Consider the following 19,355-nt stretch of genomic DNA (forward strand, 5'->3'; position numbering starts at 1 on the left):
TTTGTTTAGGTGGTTTCTTCCTGACCTTAACATCACTGAGGCCATGTGGTGCAGATAATAGCTTTCCCGAAGAAGCTTGGATGGAGATCTTGCTGCCATACCTAGCTGCATAACACAGGGATCTCAGGAGCAATCGAGGTGGTGAGGTAGAAGTAGAGATGTTCGGTCTAACAAAGGTGGCTACCTTTGTTTGACCAGCATAGTAGTTCCCTGTGGAGGCTGACAACATTTGGAGACATGTGACAGGTTGCAGAATAAGAATATATATGAGTAACACCCAGCAACCTAGAACATGCTGAGCATATTTCTGTAGCATTCAAATGCTGTTTTAAAGGAAAGTTCAAGTTTTAAGCTCGTATTCCTTCCTTACTGAGCCCTTTGATAGCTATGATTAGTCTGATAAGTCACAGTGATATATCTTTAATTCATTAAGTTTATGTATCGGCAGACCATGTACTTAATCCTAACTATATGGAACGTTAGGATGAGATGCTCAGTGCCAGAAGATTTTTATCATGTCTGACTGTAAAATTTCATGATTGTCAACTTTTCCAACAGTGACATCTCTTGTCTGTTTTTAAAGTCAGAGATGAGGGACTAGAGGCTGTTAACAATGGTGAGCTGCCTTTAAACATTGCTGAAATTTAGTTCAGCAGTGCTGGCAAACCCTCTTCCTCCAAGCAGCCCTTGTCTGCTGCCATGTGGTGGCAAACAGCTCAGAACAATTGTGTAAGAATGCATCCATGTTGTCATTCAGAAGAACTGAAGGTTTTGACACTTAACACCAAAATCCCTATCTTGAAATCAAGAAAATGCTGTCACAAAGTTACATACTTAGATGTCCTGCACATATTTAGATGCTGTTCTACAGATGATATGGGGGAAGAAAGAGTAAAGTTAGAGTCTATAATCATATCCTGAAATATGGGCTGTTCTGGGGGCCTTGTCAGTCTGGAAGCTTGCTGTCTTACTTGTCTGGACACTGCTGCATATGTGGTCTCTGCTGGGAGTGACAACACACACCTCTAACTCAAAACTCAGTGTTTCTACTTTAATTGCTATTGAATACTAATGTTGAAGGAGTTGATGTATGTTTCTTCTCCTTTACACTGTTGTGTACCGACACCATCAAAGTGTTTTGTAGTAGCTATTTCAAGCCTGAAAGACAGATGATTGAGAACTGGCTGACTGGCAGAGCTCTGAGGGTTCTGATCAGTGGTTCAGAATTTAGTTGGATGTAGCAACTAGCGGTGTTCCCCAGGGGTTGATACTGGACCCAGTCATGTTGAAAATCATCTTCAATGACCTAGATCAAAGAAAGGATAGAGTCCTTCCCTAGCAAGTTTGCTTATGGTGCTACTGTGGGAGGAGTGACTGATGCACTAAAAGGCCATGCTGCTATTCAACAAGACCTTGTCAGACTCCGGAGAGCTGGGCAGAGAAGAGGGTTAAACAATGGTAAATGTAGGTTCCTGCACCTGGGGAGGAATATCTGCATGTATCAGTACAGGTTAGGGCCTGACTTGCTGGAGAGAAGCTCTGAGGAGAAGAACCTGAGTGTCCAGGTAGACAACAGGTTGGTCCTGAACCAGCAGCTTGTTTTTGTGGCCAAGAAGGATATAGGGATGCATTAAAAAGAACATGTCCAGCAAGCTGAGGGAGGTGGTCCACCCTGTCTATTCTGCCCTGGTGAGGCCACACCTGGTGTACTGTGTCCAACTCTAGGTTCCTTGGTTCAAAGAAAAGACAAAGATATTCTAGAAAGAGTCCAGCAGGGGGCCACAAAGATGATGAGCAATCTGGAGCATCTCCTATATGAGGATGGGCTGAGAGACCTGGGACTGTTCATTCAGAAATGGAAGATGATAGTGGCTGTGTTTAGAAGTATCTGACATGCAAGAGACAAATGGATGAGGCCATTCAGTGATGTGTGGTGACAGAACAAGGAACAGTGGGCAAACAGGGGAACACCAGAAGTTCCATACAAACATGGAAAAAAAATTATTTACTGTGAGGGTGATGGTACACTGGAACAGACTGCCTGGATAGCCTGAGGAGTCTCCTCTGAGGGTATTCAAGACCTGCCTGGATGCTTTCCTGTGTGACCTACTGTAGGGAGCCTGCTTCAACAGGAGGTTCGGTTCAATGATCTCCGGACATCCCTTTGACTCCTGCAATTTCTGGAGAAGCTGGCAGCCCATGGCTTGGATGGGTACACTCTGCTGGTTAAAGAACTGGCTGGAAGTCTAGGCTCAGAAAGAGGTGGTGAATGGAGTTAACACCAACTGACAACCAGTCACAAGTGGTCTTCCTCAGGGATTGGTACTGGGACCTGTCCATCTTTATTGATGACCTTGATGAGGGCATTGAGTGCACCCTCAGTAAGTTTGCAGGTGACACCAAGTTGGGAGGAAGTGTTGATCTGCCTGGGGGTAGGAAGGTAGGAAGGGCCTACAGAGCAATCTGGATGGGCTGGGTTGCTGGGCTGAGGCCAGTGGGGTGAGGTTCAACAAGGCCAAGTGCCAGGTCCTGCCCTTTGGCCATAACAGCCTCAGGCAACAGTAGAAGGTTGGGGTAGAGTGGCTGGAAGACTGTGTAGAGGAAACAGACCTGGGGGTGTTGGTCGATGCTCAGCTGAACATGAGTCAGCAGTGTACCCAGGTGGCCAAGAAGGCAGGTAGTATCCTGGCTTGTATCAAATGGTGCAGTCAGCAGGAGTAGGAGGTGATCATGCCTCTGTACTCAGCTCTGGTGAAGCTGCACCTTGAGTGCTGTGCTCAGTTTTGGGCCAGTTGCTACAGGAAAGGCATGGGGGCCCTGGAGCATGTTCAGAGAAGGGCAGCAAAGCATTGAAGGGTCTGTCGCACAGGCTTTAACTGAGGGAACAGGGATTTCTTCATCTGGGTAAGAGGAGGTGCAGGGGAGACCTTATTGCCATCTGCAACTCTTCAAAAGGAGGTTGTGGTAAGGTGGGGATCAACCTCTTTTGTGTAACTAACAATAGTGCAAGAGGGAATGGCATCAAGTTGCACCAGGGGAGATTCAGGTGGGATGTTATGAAATAGTACTTCTCAGGTAATGAAATGGGCTACCCAGGGAGGAGGAAGAATCACCATCCATGAAGGTGTTTGAGAAATGTTTAGAAGTTGTTCGGAAGGACATGGTTCAGTGGAAAATATCAATGATAGGTGGACTGTTGGACTGGATGATCTTGGAGGTCTTTTCCAGCCTTGGTGCTTCTGTGATTCTCTAGGATGTTCCTGTCCTACTGACACAATTTTAAGTGCCAACAGTGCTGCCAGAATCATAATGCAACATTGTGTTCTTACGACCTCATGAAGTATAAATAACAGTATCTGTTGCAATGTTCTGATGCCTCTTTTTCTACCAGTCTTACTGTTTCTTTGCTTTCATTCTCTCTTCTCATTTTCTGTGAAGGACCTTTCAAATAAACAAGTTTAAAATTGTCTGGAGAAATTTGAGATTCCATTTTGTCATGTCTGCAGGGCTCCAGAGGAGATGTTCCTGACCTCTTTCTTGAAGACCACAGAAGAAATGCATTTTCTTTGACCCTGTAATTCTTCCACCTGGCAGGTAGTCATGATGATGATCTCTTTGCTGTAACTTCTTACACTGATGTTGGTTTGTGGGTTGGCTGTTAGATCATTGTACTTGCATCTGCCAAGTAAAGCTGGCCAAGTTTGCCTCGTCTTTCTAAACTAGTGGAGCAGTTTACTTTATCAGCTCTGTGGATTTATTTATTTATTTATTTATTTATTTTTAATTCTAAATATAAGCTGCATTCCTGTGTCACATTGTATGACTATTTAGTTTTCACATGAGGAGTAATTTTTGTTGGTTTTGAAGTATTTTTGTTACCTGTTGCTCTTAAATTGGTTTTATTTCTGTATTGACACAAGAAGAGTGAGAAATAGAATTCAGAATTGGAAACTAAACCTGCAGTGTATTGAAACTCTTGTCTATTGGAGAAGCTGGTGTGTCCCAGTGAGGTTGTAAAAGATGAAAACTGCTTCTGTTTCTGCCTGAGTTATGTAATTGCAGGTTTGCTGTCTGTTGGTATGGAAATTGAAAGTGATGGAAAAAACACTGGGTACTGTAGACCTTTTGGAGAAACTCACTTAAACACCAAGTTGAGCATCAGAGAGCTCAGAAAGGGAAGGCAACTAACTGCTCTTCTTCACTGGGAGTTGTGTAAGTATACAACTAATGTGGATTTTTAATATGGCTTTTGTGCTCTATGTGTATTGAGTTTGCTCATACTCCGCCAAACTTGTGTTTGCTCTCTGATCTCAACAGGCCTTCCCCATTGGCACTGTGTCCTGGGACAAACTGTTTACAGAAACAGGGGCTATCTCAAAGTCCTTGACATTCCTGCAATCCATCTCAGCAGCCTGTCAGGGCTCATTGTGAACATACATCCTCAAATCAATTGCAGACAAGGGTCCTGTCACGTGTGTTTGAGCATTTCTTCTCTTGGTGCAGGAAGTGCTGATTAGCTCTTCCTCCTGGCCCTTCTGGGCAGGCTGCAGAAGCTGCTCATGCCCAGCAGCTCTTCTTGGTACACTACATTTTCATCAAACATTGATGACTGAGAAAAAGCTGGTCTTATCAAACACTGAAGCATCTTGATTCATTAGTCAATTTCAGACAACATAAGACTTTCCAGCCCAGGTCCTTTTTTGAAGAGTATGAGTTCCTTACGTGAGGGTGGTTAAGCCCCACATCTCTGGAAGACCTGAGAAATGCTGCCACCTACACCATTTGTGCCATTTATGGCATTAAGAATAGACATAGCTAAGCTTATTGTCTTCTCTCTTCATATCTTTTAACCTCCACTGATGACCAGTTTACCAGTTTTAAGTAGTATCTTGATTCTCATTCTTATTGCTGCTCGGGAAGTCAGGATTGCACGTCTTTGCTGGGAGAAAATAGAGGTCAGAACGAACAGATTTGTCAGGTCTGCCTAGAAAATGTAAGCCCTAGGGTACTCCACTGGACTTCTTACGTCTCTTGGAGGGTCTATTTGCAGCAGACTTTATTTCTCCCTCAGGAATAATTGCTCTGGCCCCCTGAGGCAGATATGCAGAGTTCTGCTCCAGAAAACAATAGTGTTATTTGTGGTGGAATCATCCGGCCTATGTATATCACCTCAAGTGACGTGCAAAGCTAAAAAGAAAATGCAGATAGAAGAGCTGCCTCAGCTGGTGCTTCTTCCAGAAGACACAGTCTGTCTTTTCTGTGGATCAGAAAGATATTTAGAGGCAGTGTGATGCATTCTTCAACTTTATACCGATTTCTTGTATTAGGCACTTGCAGTAATTCAGGGTAGAATTGTCTCTGGGAGTGCTGGGACATCTCCTGGCTTTAGTCCCTTATAGATTACTTAAAAGAGACTGTTTATAAGGCTGTTGAGGCTCAAAGCTGCTATGATACAATTTATTTCCATACGTTAATTGCTAATAGTCACTTATGTGTGTCAAAACACTGCTGTATCAGTCCTAATATACTACTTACAGAATAAAAGCAGCTAGTAATACAGTGGTTCAGAGAGAAGCGCATATACCTCTAACACAAATAGAAAATTCAATCCTGTCAGTTTTATTTACCCAGGAACTTAAGTATGAATCAACCTGTGAGTGAAAACGGCACAATGTAACTTCCTGTGCCCTGCTCTATTATTTTATGTTCAATTTTAGTTTCTCTTCTGGGAATTCACTTAATCACCTTCTGAGGGTTATCTCCCTTGCTAGCTTTGCACAGTGATTTTTTTTTTTTCTTCTTTCCTGTGTTTGAAAAAACTTTCCTGGTGCTGTAAGCTGTCAGCATGATATAACCGCAAATATTTTTGGTGGTGGTGATGGGAGCAACAACAGTCATCTATAAAGCAACTTTTGTTGCTCACTGGAATCATTCACAACTGAGAAAGACCCCGGTGCTCGGGTAGAGTGTATATTGCACTGCCAAGGGAAACACGGAGGGAAACCACTGAGAACTTTCTGTAGCGTACAGTGCGGGTGGCCTATCTCCACAAAGTAGTCAAATACTTGACTCCTTGTCTTATGCAAATTCAAGATGAAAAGAACAAAGTCATTTTTTTTCCCTCTGGGATTTGAAGTAAGCAAGTCAAGGTTTTCCCTTTTCTTCCTTGCACCAGCCACCGCAGAAATGTGGGGTATAATAGAAGTGGGGAAACTGCTTGACTGTGCAATTGTTGTAGGCTTAGCTTTATTCTTTGTGAATGGAGAGCTTGCAGATGGTTTCTTGAGGGAAACTGTACAACTGCTGTTTGTAAGGAAGAAGGGACCTGTGTAGGCATAGGTGTATGTATGTACATGTATGTTAAAGCATGTGTTTTTAATCTGTTCTCTGTAATAGGAGCTATGTCTTAGTGGAATTAGAAAGATCCCTTTGTGTTCCTTCACTCTGTCCTTTGCAAATCTCATTGAAATCATGGTCTGCTTTGATAGAAAGAGGTTTTGGTAAGCTGAGGACTAGCACAGTCATCTCATCTGCAGACAGAGCATAAGGTTGTGGCCTGTAACTTAGCCTAACTGCCTTTCAACACATAAGGCAGGGGTCCTCAATTACTCAGTCTTGCGTTAAGGTTAATTCAATACTGCTAGGTTCCTTGTGTTTATTATTTAGACAGAAAACATAAGATCACTACAGAAAGATGTCTTTGCCGTGCTTGATAATCTTGCTGCAGTTATTGGATTATGTGATCAGAAGTGGAAAGGGTTTTTGCTTTGCATAAGAACAGCTTACTTCCCTGTGAGACACCATTCCATCATGATGACTGATGTTCCTATTGTAGCCTAAGTCCCAGAACTCATATGCAATCTCTACTCAGGACATTCAGTTCTCCTCCTTTTGATCACTATTTCCTGCAGTTAAAGCTCTCTAGCTGGCATTTTCTGATTGAGGGGGAGCCATGAAGTTGTATGACTTGGGGAAGGAGTGGAGATAACAACAAGCACCCATCTGTTCTTCTTTTTCATCCCTTTGGGATGTCCGGGTGTCCCCTGGTTGGAATTCTTCTCCAGATAAGATAGTGAAGGTGTCACTGTGGGGCAGTCAGGCAAGAAAACAATAGTGAGTTGAGTCCAAAACATGAGATCGATCAGTAAGTTGACAGTAAGGAGCAGAGCTCCTCTCTGGAGGTCAAGGCTAGAGCTGTATCCCACATCCCTTTGGCTTCTTCCTCTGATAAACTTCCAGAACAGCTATCCTAGTTGCTTTTCAGAAGGCTTGAGGTCAGAAGCTCTGCTGAGTGAAAGCAGCGCAGAGGCATAGTGTGTGCAACGTCTTTCAAGGCTCTGTTAGTTGAGTATTAACTGTTCCTTGGTTGAGTGGGATGTTCCAGTACTTGTTTTTCTGTCTCTGCTTCGTTGTCCAGCTGCAGCCAGTGTCTTCAATGGGTGAGTGAAGAGTCATTGCCTTCAAGCTTATTCTATTCATCATCTTTAAGTTCCACAGCAGATATTAGTATTCTCAGGTGAAATACTGGCAGATGTGAGAGTGTTCTCTTTACTTTGAAGGCAGTGTGAGATTCTCTCCAACTGGAAAGATCTTTGCTTGAAGAGCTTGAAGCCTTCCATACTGGGAGAATCTCAACTGCCAAGCTCTGCGAGATTTCCTTCTCCTTTAGAAGGAGAGACTCCACAAGTATCTACTGAGCTACTTTTTCACTTGCTTCCCTGACAAGTCTTAACTGAATTCGAAGTTGTAACGCAGTGCTGCTCATTTTGTTTCTTGTTCCTGCCAGAGTGGAGACTTCCAGTTACACAATGTGCATGAGGATCAATCTCTGCAGAATGGCAGGCTTATGAATGCTAGCTGGAGTCTGATTTGTCATCTAATACATGTGCTAGCATGTCAGCTAGAGAGCTAATGATATCATCAAGGTTACAAATGGAAAGACTTTACTTGATAGCTGGTGCTTGTCAGGCTGAATTACTTGGTCCATGCAGAAGGCATTGGGGAGGAAAAAAATTGAGCCAAGAAAAATGAAAAATGTAAGGGACTGGAGACCATTGTATGTCTTGTGCAAAACCTTAGTGTTTCCAGCCTCTGGGGAGAGCAGATTGATTGGTTTGTCCCACGTTTTTGTGGAGTTTCTTCTTAAAAGCTCAGATTAGTTTTTGGTAAGCTGTACTGCCAAAGAGTGCCTGGTGTCTGCAGGGGAGTTGGCCTGGGGCAACCTTGGCAGTCTAAGGGTGCCTGTGATGGTTTGCGGTGTTCCAAAGAGCTTTTTCTGCATGTCTGCCTCCCCTTTTCCCCTGCCTGAACCTCTTGGGTAAATGGAAGATAGAAGGATGTGCAATTTAATTCCCTGAAGTGCCTGCTTCCAGTTCCCTCTGAGCTGTTGTATCTTCATCTCAGTAAATTTTGTCTTTAAACTATCTCCAGTCCAATGTGAGCTCCCTGAGTGAGTGTTCGCAGAGTCTATCTACAGAGGATATTTCATAACGTTAATTATACTGTATGAGAACTAATGATCGTGTGTATTTTTGGTGCTGCCCAGCTGGGAAACTGACAGGGCATTCCTTGCTTTGCCTCATTTGGCTTTTAACACAATAAGTTTTTAATCTTAGTCAGTGACTCACCCTTAGACCATACCAAATCACGTTGTGGAAGCCAAATGTGGGAAGCCCAAAGGAAGCTCTTTCCAGCTGTGCACAAAGAAAAGACAGGACCCATCTTTAACTTTCCTGAGAAGTCAAGCAAGCTCTTGGAGGGTGGAGCTGAATGACACTGCTACCTGTGGTTAAAGGAAGGCAAGGAAAGGCAGGAAAGAGAGGTTGTGGAGAACTGCATGGTGAATCCCATCAGAGACTCCTGCTGCAGATCCCCTTCTCCTTGGGAACGCTGAGGGCTGCTTTTGGTGGGACTGAATCTGCTCTTCTCTGCATCTTGTGAATTACTGCATTATGGATTCCCTGTGTAACAGACCTGTTCTCCTTATGCTGGCTTGCAGCTCTGCAGCACTCTCATGGCTACGGCAGCTGCTCCTGTTTTTATACTGCATTAGAGGCCAAACAAAACATGTCTGTGGGTGAGGATGGCATAACGGCTTTGTTCAAGAGAAATGTTGTATTTTTGAGGAGGTACAAGGCAGCACGTCAGCAAGACAGATGTTTACAGAGGATACAGCTCAATTACAGTGAAAGCCCATTTTCAGAAGCACGTATAGTTCTCCCTTGAAAGCCTGTGAAGCAAATTCTGAAGCAAGATTTGTCTACTTCTAGACTGCTTCAATAGAAACATTATGTCCCCCCAGATTGCATCCCACTGTTGTTCAAACAAAATGAAAGGACAATTTTAGAACTTGAGATGTGATGTGGAAAATACAGCTTATCCCAGTCTTGAGAGGCTTTAATCAGAAGGATTGGTTTTATTAGCTTAATTCCAGTAAACAGAAATCAGTTCTCCTTACTCAAGACAATATTAGCATTCATTTTGCTTATTAGGGGATAGCAAGTTAAAGGTAAGTGGTGCTTAATCAGGTATTAAATGTATGTGGAAATGAAACCCCTGAACTTTTTCAGAGGAAGCTGCCAAATCAGGGTTAATGAGGAGAATGCTGAAAATGTAATGAACACTTCAATTCAGTTCCTTTTTTATTTTATTATTTATTTATTTTTCTCCCTGTGCTATTCTTCTGTCGTAATTGCTTATAAAAGATTCAGAAAGGCCTCTAAGAAGGGGCATGCTCGTCGAGCACGACACATACCTACCAGGAGCTCTGTGCATTTAGATTTTGCCCTCACAGGCACTCACTTTGCATCCACACATCTGAACTCTTATGGAGCCAGAGAGGGTTAGTAGGTTTACAAGGAACATGACTGGGTACTATTGAACATTTTTTTGTTCAGACCTTCACGCCCCCTAGATTTTAAGATGAGAAAGAAGGATGGGAAAGCTGTGTCAGGTGCAGTGAGGCAACGTCATCACACAAAAGCTTGATAGACGCTGTAAATCATAAAGATGGGCTGCTTTTGGCAGGGGGGAAAGTGGGTGACAGAAGGTGAGGAAGAACAGGGTACTTCTAAGTGGATCTCTAAATACAAGGGACTGCCACTTCTCACTTTCACCCCACTGCAGTATTTTACAGGGTGTACAGATTTGAGTTATATCTCTTTAATCTCAGCTTGGTATAAATGTACAGAACTATACAAGAGATGATGAAGAGCAAAAGACCAGGCAAATGGAGCAGGGCCACTTTCTCCTACCTCACCTGTCTCAGTTAGAGACAGTCTGCTGAGCTATAGATCAGCTCCACTGTGATCTGGGAGAGCAGTTGTTATAATTAGCTGTTTAAAACTGTGCCCTGAAATGAATAGCAGATGTTAAATTATACTTACAAATTACTTGCAATTATGCAGGTATCTAATAATTGAATATTTTCTTTCCGTACATCTTAAAGATAGCATTCCTGTTGTATATCTTGCAGTTTGCTTTTGAACGGATGCTTTGCAGGGTGATTTGACCTGTGGTTATGACAACTCAACTGCGAGGGTCAAAATGAGCTATAGGAGGATTTTTAGAGGCTGCTTAACCTGTTTGAATTCTGGTCCTCATTTCCAAGGCATGTGGCAGTGTAATTAGGTGCTTGCAGGTGCTCAGTTAGAATCTGACACATGGGTGGATGCTCTAGGCTTGATCCTGTGCTCTCAGAACGTATTTCCTCTGGCAAAATCATTCTCCAGACCTCAGGTTTGCTTTTATATGTATATATATATGTGTGTGTGTGTGTGTGAGGTAGTTAGCTGGTATTGCCCTCTCACCCCAGGGAAGTCTGTCTAAGTGATTCGTTTAAGTCAGGAATAGAAAAAGAAATTATTTTGCATCCCTTGTAATTACAAGTCAACAACTCAATTTGATATCTACTAGATGTTCTCTCTTGTGTCTTGCTGCGTTCCTCAGCCCTGGACCCCTGCTCTGCCTACATCAGCCTGAATGAGCCCTGGAGGAACACCGATCATCAGATAAATAGCTCCCACGGACAGCCCACATGTGATAACCAGATTGATGGGGAGTGGTACCGCTTCACCGGCATGGCTGGCGATGCTATGCCTACCTTCTGCATCCCTGAGAACCATTGTGGGACACATGCTCCCATCTGGCTGAATGGCAGTCACCCACAAGAGTCGGATGGCGTTGTCTCACGCCAGGCCTGTGCCAGCTTTAATGGGAACTGCTGCCTTTGGAATACCACGATTGATGTCAAGGCGTGTCCAGGGGGATACTATGTCTATCACTTAACGAAGCCCAGTGTCTGTTTCCATGCATACTGTGGGCGTAAGTAACTGCAATGGTAGCTTTTCTGAAATCTGTTTGCCCTTGTGATGCAGGAAGGGGGGTGAACATTCGTATTCCTCAAAGGGTCTGACTGCATTCTTGCTTTCTCACCCAGAAAGATGTCAGGTGATGCAATGCCTATCTATGTGATGCTAATTAGACTGTTCTACGTAGGTGCATTCTAGACTTTGTTCAGCTAACGGAAATCTTCCATAGCTGACCTGGCCACAGTGATTTAATGCTCTCTGTGGGCCTTGTGGCTTGTATTGGCGTGCTGCTACATTTGCATCTTCAACTTACAGTAATTAAAGTAGATCTAGTAATAATTTTGTAATAATATAGGAATTAAACTAGATTCTGATCAGCTTCTAGCAGTTCAGCTTTCTTGTTGTGGGACAGGTCTGTGACTGATGGACTAGCTGCAAAGCTGACAGTAGAAATACAGTGTATTCAATGTGTGGTCACTGGTTTGTATTGAAAACACTTCTGTTGTGCCCTAGATTTTTATGACATCTGTGATGTGGTGGATTGCCAAGGCTTCTGCCTGGACACCAATGACTGCACATGTTCCCTGGGGACAACGCTTGGACCTGATGGACAGACGTGTCTTGGTAAGTACAGAAACAAGTGGCATCAGTTACTGACGTTATCTTTCCTTTTTGTTTTTCACTGCTCACACTTCAGTCTATTGTCTTGAAAAGCAGTATAAGAAGAATAAGTATGCTGAGATTAATTTTTCCTGCAAATCAGGAACCTGTAAATGGTTCCTGATCTCTCCCCAAGGGGTGATATATGACATCACACAACTAAATACCTTCTGTACCTTCCTGTTCCTAAAGCTATGCTAGGTGGAGAGGCTAGATTTGCTTTCTTCATGGTCCAACAGTAGGTTGCCCATGCCGAGGGCGGGCAGTAGCACAGGCACTTTGCAGCATCCTGGTACAGCCTCATTGGTATTCAGGGAGGGTTCTGCAGTCTCTCATTAGACATTTCCTCTCAGCTGCTCTGCTGAATGCCTCTTTCCTCCAAGAAGACTCCTGGCTTGCCTAAGGCTAAATGTTACCCTTTACTACTTAGCCTCTTTGTGCAGCATTGTCCAGGGCCTGGGTTGGAGAAAAGTGAAAGATTGTAGGTTGCATCACAGCCTCAGGGATTTCAGCAGCACCACACAGTGTTATACAGTGACTGGCACTTGGTGGCTGTTCTGGCAGAGAACGGTGTGACTAGGAGGGATAAAGCTGGAATACTGTAAGAGAGAGCAGAGTGGGAACGTGGCCTACAAGAATTTGAGGAGATCCACGTCATATCCCTTCAGGTTATGGACAGCTGTGGTTATCCATGTGGTGCTGGGTGGGCTTAGAAAGATAGACTGTGGGGCAATGTAAGGGGGCAGAAAGAAGTGGCTGTTGAGGACCTGCAGATCCACACCAATGGAGAGGAAGAGATGATGTCAGGGGAGGAAGGAGCGCTAGCGTTTGGGGGAAGTAGGATCTCATCTTTAAGACTTGGTTTGGTGGAGAAGTTGTGAGCAGAGTTGGTTCAGTAGACTGCGTGGCAGGTGAGATTTTCCCATATGGACTTTAGCTGACCAAGTAGGTGTGGGTGGGTTTTCTTCACGCTCTGTGGGTATCGGAGTAGGCTGTTACAATCTGTGGAAAGAGCAGCCTGCCCCTGCTGCAGATCTACACTTTTGATAGGATAACTTTTCTGAAGCTGCTCCACCTCTCCAGCTGAGTGACTGAGCTCACACAGCTAATTAAAAATATCTATCAACTGCTTCTCGACAAGACTTCCAGAGACAAGTGCCTTTGACTTACACCAGCACTCAGTAAATGTGTGGCAGGCTCTCATGAAAGGAATTCCTGCGGCAGGAAGACACGTGGGAGTCCTGAGTCCAGAGCCTGTCTGCACATGCTGGAGATGCCTTCATCCCTCTGCAGCCAGGCAGGGCAGGATTTCTGCTCTGCTGCTTCTCCTCATGATAAACAGATGGCAATGTCTCCTCTGTAGTAATCATGCTGGTTTACCTGCATGCACCTCTAGTCATATGGCACAGTCTTCATTTTAATGACTTTCTGTTGCGCTAGCTGCACAATCACATCTGCTTTGAACACAATCCTGCTGGCCTTCCAAAGAAACCAAAGAAACTGTATTAGCCTTTCCTACGTGAAGAATATTCCTCCTTTCCCAGCTCACTGTGAGCTGGAGATGCTGCAACAGTGATAATCAGCTCACATCTGTCAATCTCCTTTTCTGTGCTGACTTCAGTGCATTATATGCTTTGAATCCCAGAGTAGAATCACTGAGCCCAATTTATATTTCCATTTGAAAACTTAACTTAGAGGTTAAAGTTAGCTCTTAGATTTTGTCATGGATCTTCCAGGTCTGCGTGTTGCCTTTGACCTCTTGAATACCTGGATCCATCCACAGTTAAAATTAGCTCAGTGCTTTCCCAGCACAGTCTCAACAAAGCCAGTGTGTGTCTCAGCACTGCTGGATGTTACTGATTTGAAACAACAGAGACAGATGTGCTGTGTGTTGCAGGGTTTGAAGGACCAGCGAGGTGTACTGCTGGGTACAGTCCTCAACTAAGCCTGAGGCTAGCTCTGAGCCTAAGACTAAGCTCTAGGACCTTCTAGCAGTATCTCTGCCTTTGCCAGCAGCCCCTTTCCCTTTTCACCCTCTGTTTTTAAGCAGCTTCAGTTCTATTTTTAGAAGGGAAAGTGTGGAGCCTGTCTCTCCTGGACATGCTTCTTCCCTCCCAAAGCTGGGGGCCAGCCATTCCTTTGGCTAAAAATACTTAATTTTTGCCACTTGTGGAAGGAGATAACACCACTGGCTGCAAGCTGGACATGCTGTCTATGTGTGGGGCCTATTTTATCCAAGGAATCTTATCTCTGATCTGTCTTTTAATTTGGGATTTTTCTTTTTTCTTGTTTTTAGGCTTCTTACAGGTAGTAAATGGTAGATTCAGAGAAGTTTGGGTGAATCCCCCCTGTGAACCTTGATTCACATTCTGGCCTGCCTAAGGGAAATCATCAGTTTTGTGGCTCAGCAATAGCTGTGGTTGCACCTTTCTCTCCTCTGTTTGATTCACTTTTTGCATGCAGAGATTAAATAAAGCTGAAGAATGACAATCTTGGAGAACAAAGTACCTTTTGAAAAATAGATGGGTATAGACAAACTTTAACCTTTAAAAGAGAGAAAATTAAAAGTTTTCACAGCTTTACCAAGAGATTCAGAAGCATCTTGTGTGCTTTTTCCATCAGTAAATACTCTCAGCATCCCAAGGGGCTCTGTGCAGCCAGCTCAGAAATGTTTCTTGAGGAAACTCCATGGAGTTTGTTATGTTTTGCTTTGATTTCAGCTTAATTTATGTTTACAGCTTTTTTATTGTTGTTGGGTTTTTTTTTCTATTCTTTTGTCTTTCTTTTGAAATAAAGATTGAATTGTTCAGAATTGCTGTAGGATAATGAGCCACGTGTATCAGTGGCAGGTGTGATACAAAAATAGATTAGGTTTATTTTTGGTGGGCTCTTGTGTTCAGCTAGTTTTATCAGGCAGTGCATGCTCACTCCATTTTAATGTCTTTCTGAGTGGGGTGAAAAGTGGTTTGGGGTGAAAATGCGGAACCTATTTGGAAATTTCCCAGTGGGACTGTGTGTGTCTTTGCTCTGAAATGGCTGCTATGGGCACTCAGTCTTTCCTCACAAGTCTGCTTTGTTCTTGAGCTAGATTCAGCATGACAGAACACTGCTACTGCCAGCAGACAGCAACCTGTAATAGTCAACAGGATTGCCCTGATGCATACCATGAGCCCAGGAAAACCATTCTGCAACCCAGTCAGCACTCCCACATGGCAGCAGCTCCTTTTTGCCAGCTGTGTTTACCAGCAGGCAGACACATTATGACACTTTGTTCTTTGCAGATGAAAATGAATGTGAGCAGGACAACGGAGGCTGCAGCGAATTTTGTGTTAACCTGAAGAACTCCTTCCGCTGTGAGTGTGGGATTGGGCGCACGCTGGGAAGCGATGGGAAAACCTGTGAAGGTGAGGTTTTGGCTATCACAGTCTGCGGGGAACAGTACAAATCATTAAATCATTCCCTTCACCTTGCAAGTTCCCCCCAGGTTCTGTCTTGGCTCTTTGCAGCTGGGATGGAACATCGCTCCTAGTGCTTCTGTGCTTGCCAGTGGTGCTCTTACTGAAACAGCCTTCTAATCAAGCTGAGAGGCGCCTGCTGGCTCTTCTCCCTGCCTTGTTCATTTCTGCTAGGATTTACTTGTATTTACCTCAGCAGGAGGAAAGGCAGCATTAGATCTGGGAGGTTGGTTGTCCAAAGAGAGCCAGTTATTGCTGGAGATACTGGGATTTGGCTTGGCAGATTTGTGTGATTGGGGTGCAGGGACAGATGTAGCATTACACTTTTTCTGACAGATAGCACTAGGCATTGGGTAATGTCATGACTTTAGAATGGAGCGTGAGGATTAAATAGCCTTCCAGAGCAGAAACCAAGGAGAGTTTATTATGTGATTCTGTGTGTGTGAGAGAGGGATCCAGTCTGTGAGCAGAGGCTAGAGTTAAGATGAGAGCTGTGTTTGATCTGTTTGGTTTTTTGTAAGCAGTTAGCTGTGGGCTCTGCCATGAACAACAGCTGCAGCTACCTCCCTGAGATGGTACTGCAAGGTACAAAATCCTTGAAGAGTTTAGACTGGTGCCTAGGCAGGGTTTAAAAACTGAAGTATTGTTTTGGGCTGTTGTTACTAGCAACATATAAAAATCTTTGGGCAGAAATATGAAAAGCCAGCAAAAACTGACTGCTGCTTGATGTTTTCTGTGGTCATCTGTGAAAAGCACAGTGACCCCTCACAGACAAACCTGCTGTCTTACATGTTCACATACTGTGAGGCTTCAGATAAGACTAATAGCTAATGAAGTGCCTTGCTTTCAAGCCACCCATTTGCCAGAACTGAACGCATCTACAGCCTTTGTGCAGCCTTATTTGAGCAGCAGTGTGGCAGGCATCTATAGTGCAGAGATGGAGAGGGGGGGATGCCATTCTATTTTTGGGCTGGACACCACCACCTTTATGGTGTGCTGACAGATAGCTCCGAGCTGCAGCTTTTGTCCCTTTTTCTTCCATTTGACAACGTACAACCTTTCATTTCACTTTTGTGAAAAATCTCCTCTCTGAGCTCTGTTAATAAAACATCAGTCATCCATGTGACTCTTCCCTTAGGAAAGCTTCTGTACAGAGAGCTTGTTCTTTTGTGTGGGGCCAAAAGTGATCCGTGGGCTTGGTCTGTTCCACATTCAGCACTGAGCTGTTGGAGAGTCACATTAACTGGCTGTGCAACACAACTGTTTTTATTCTCACTCACTGTGCTTCTGACAGGACTAAAAGAGTCTGTGCTTGGAGACTCCTTTGTTTATTGCCGTTACCGAATTTGGTTTTTAGCACCCTTGGAGTATCATTTAATTTCCCATTCTGTAAGGACAGTGGTTTTCACGAGTTTACCACTGCTGCAGAGGATTTTTACAGTCTTGTTAGTGAGTTTTATCTCTGAAGATGTGCCCTCCGTTTTGTGAGCCATTGGAGTATGTGATTTACTTGAGCTGCTTCACAGCCATTGCTGAAAAGAAAGAATGTAAGAGATTTAGCTTGAGCGCATGAACTGATGAGACAGAGTAGGGTTAAGAGTATCTCACTATTTCCTTCATAATGCTTTACCTGCTGTTTTGATGTGTCTTGATTTTCGAGGTGTTGTTTCCATTGCTGAAACGTACCACCTCGCTGTGCTCACATCCATTGTTTGGTGTCCGTAAATGTTCAGAGAGCATTGATGAATGTCAGTGGATGTAATTTTTTCCACATGGAGGAATTCGGTGACATTTCTTTGCTTCATATGTACTTCCATGTTGGACTCCACTTGGTCAGGCTGTCTCTCTGCTGCCATCTGTTGTGCAACAGCAACATACAACAATACTGGTGGGAAAGTTCAGTCTCTACTGCCATGTCACCACATCTGCCTCTGATGTTGTGGGCTAACGTAATAAAACAGGAGGCATTACTTTCAGAGCAGGCCCTGTATTTTGTCTTTGTGGTTTGTGTATATTATATTTATTCCTATTTGGCTGAGAACATCTAAACGTGTTCATCCCAAAGGGTTGCAGTAACAATCAAGCAGTGAAGGTTACTCAGGTTACTGCCTCCTGCTCTGTTATTTTTTTTCTTATTATCTTTATAATATAAAAGCCAACAAGTGAAAATGATCTTCCTTTCTTTAGATTTTCAGATATTCAGAGTATTATTTGGATGACCTTTCCAGGCTCTTTTCTGTAGTTGTAGTGGCTGGGAAGATGTTTTGCATGAAAATTCAGATTCTCAAAGAATTGCCTCAGCTGAACAGTGACAGTGTAAGAGACGAAATGAGAAATCCCCCAATTAGCTGCGCTGCACACGTTAGACAGTAGGAATCTAGGAGCAGAATCAATCTTATGCCGTGAACTTGGTCATTCTGTTCCTGTAATAATGCACCTCAGGGCAACAAGCCAAGCCTTTAACTTGCACTGAACAAGCAGAATTTCTGGTAAACTCTTGTAAGAATTTCCTCCTCAGTTTACAAAGGGGAAGAAGGAGTATGTAGTATATCTACATGGATCACAGCTGGGAAAATCTCAGGCAAAGAGCGTGTCTTCTCTTTGTTGTGCCCTGCTGGAGATGGGACCTGGCTGCATGGGAGTCTGCCTTCCCTGAGACAACTGTCTTGCAGATCTCAGTGCTTTAATTCTGATGCAACTAAGGAATGGGTATGGTTCTATGTGGCAGAAGTCTGGGGAAGGATTTCCCTTGTCTTTTTGAAGCTAGAAACAACATAAAAATTTAGATTAAGGGAATGTCTTAGAAGCCAGAAAGGGCAAAACTGAAGATTGCCTACACAGCCATGTTGTGTTTGTCAGTTACAGCATATAATTTAATTTGGTAAGGGTTTTCACAGAATTTCTTGTTAACTTCATGATGAAATAGCAAACACAGGAAAGTGGGCAACTAAAATTAAGTTTCCATTGCATTTTCTTGAAAGCAAGCTCACTGCGCTGCTGCCTTCAAGTTCAGCGCTGGCCATACTATTTGTTAGTCAGCCAGGAGCATATGCTGGGGCCCAGACAGCTGCCTGAGGAGCAAAGTATGCTGATTTCCCCTTCTCTTGCAGAAATCGAAGGCTGTCACAATAACAACGGAGGCTGCAGCCATACCTGTATTGAAGTGGAAGACACATACCAGTGTGAATGCCCGAGGGGACTTGTTCTGTCAGAAGACAACCACACCTGCCAAGGTAAGTTAACAGATGGGAGATACAGCAAAGAATCTCCCTTGACAGCCTGTGTTCCTTGCATGTGAGATGTGTATTTGAAGGAACTTTTTCTCTGCTTTTGTTGTTGTGTGTTCTTAGTCTCTCCTTTCCAGTTTGGTTAATGGAGCTTTGTCATCTCCAAAACTGAGAGCCTGAGGACATTGCTCTTTTTGCCAACTGGGGGAAGAGAGACTCAGGACCCGGCTGGGTGCCTCTTGCATCACAGGCGAGTTTAACAGTGTTCACTTACAATTAAGATTGCTTAACATCTCCCATTACATTTCTCTTCTTGAGCTGTGCATGCCTTTGTCAGATTTATGCTGTTAGAGCTAAAATTTTCCATGCCTCAAACTGGGCTTTTTAAATTCCAGCTGAAGTGATTCAGACACTTCCAAGAATGAGGCAGGCATTTTTTTGCTCAAGTTAAATTTCTCTGTAGCTATTACAGTCAGTGTTGCCATACCTTGCAGGAGGATGCTATTGCTTGGTTGTTCTATGGAAAACTGTCCAAAATAACATCTGAAAATTGACCATTGCTTTTGCTGACCTTACATCTGAAGTCCAGTCTCTTCATGTACACAAGGAGTCCTTCTTGCCAACCTTACTCACACCTGTGGCACGTGTCTGGAATAAATGGGTTTCCTTTCCTGAGTTGCAAGAGCTGAGTGAGATTCCTTTCA

At 43.7% G+C, this 19,355-nt stretch overlaps 1 protein-coding gene across 3 annotated transcripts in view; it reads left to right on the forward strand.

Moving 5' to 3' along the window:
* OIT3 (oncoprotein induced transcript 3) overlaps nucleotides 1-19,355 on the forward strand; it is a 34,018-nt gene that overhangs the window by 1,557 nt on the left and 13,106 nt on the right. For 2 of the 3 annotated variants that reach the window (XM_072339833.1, XM_072339831.1), the window contains exons 2-7: nucleotides 10-3,594; nucleotides 4,063-4,212; nucleotides 10,948-11,322; nucleotides 11,823-11,933; nucleotides 15,251-15,373; nucleotides 18,535-18,657. In XM_072339833.1, coding sequence (XP_072195934.1) covers nucleotides 4,080-4,212; nucleotides 10,948-11,322; nucleotides 11,823-11,933; nucleotides 15,251-15,373; nucleotides 18,535-18,657 — 865 coding nt within the window. In that variant the 5' untranslated portion in view covers nucleotides 10-3,594; nucleotides 4,063-4,079. Of the gene's footprint in view, nucleotides 1-9; nucleotides 3,595-3,930; nucleotides 4,213-10,947; nucleotides 11,323-11,822; nucleotides 11,934-15,250; nucleotides 15,374-18,534; nucleotides 18,658-19,355 lie in introns of those variants that run through there. The other variant, XM_072339832.1, reaches the window with a different exon arrangement.

This window comes from Excalfactoria chinensis, chromosome 6 (assembly GCF_039878825.1).
Source record: "Excalfactoria chinensis isolate bCotChi1 chromosome 6, bCotChi1.hap2, whole genome shotgun sequence".
Lineage (NCBI taxonomy): Eukaryota > Metazoa > Chordata > Aves > Galliformes > Phasianidae > Excalfactoria > Excalfactoria chinensis.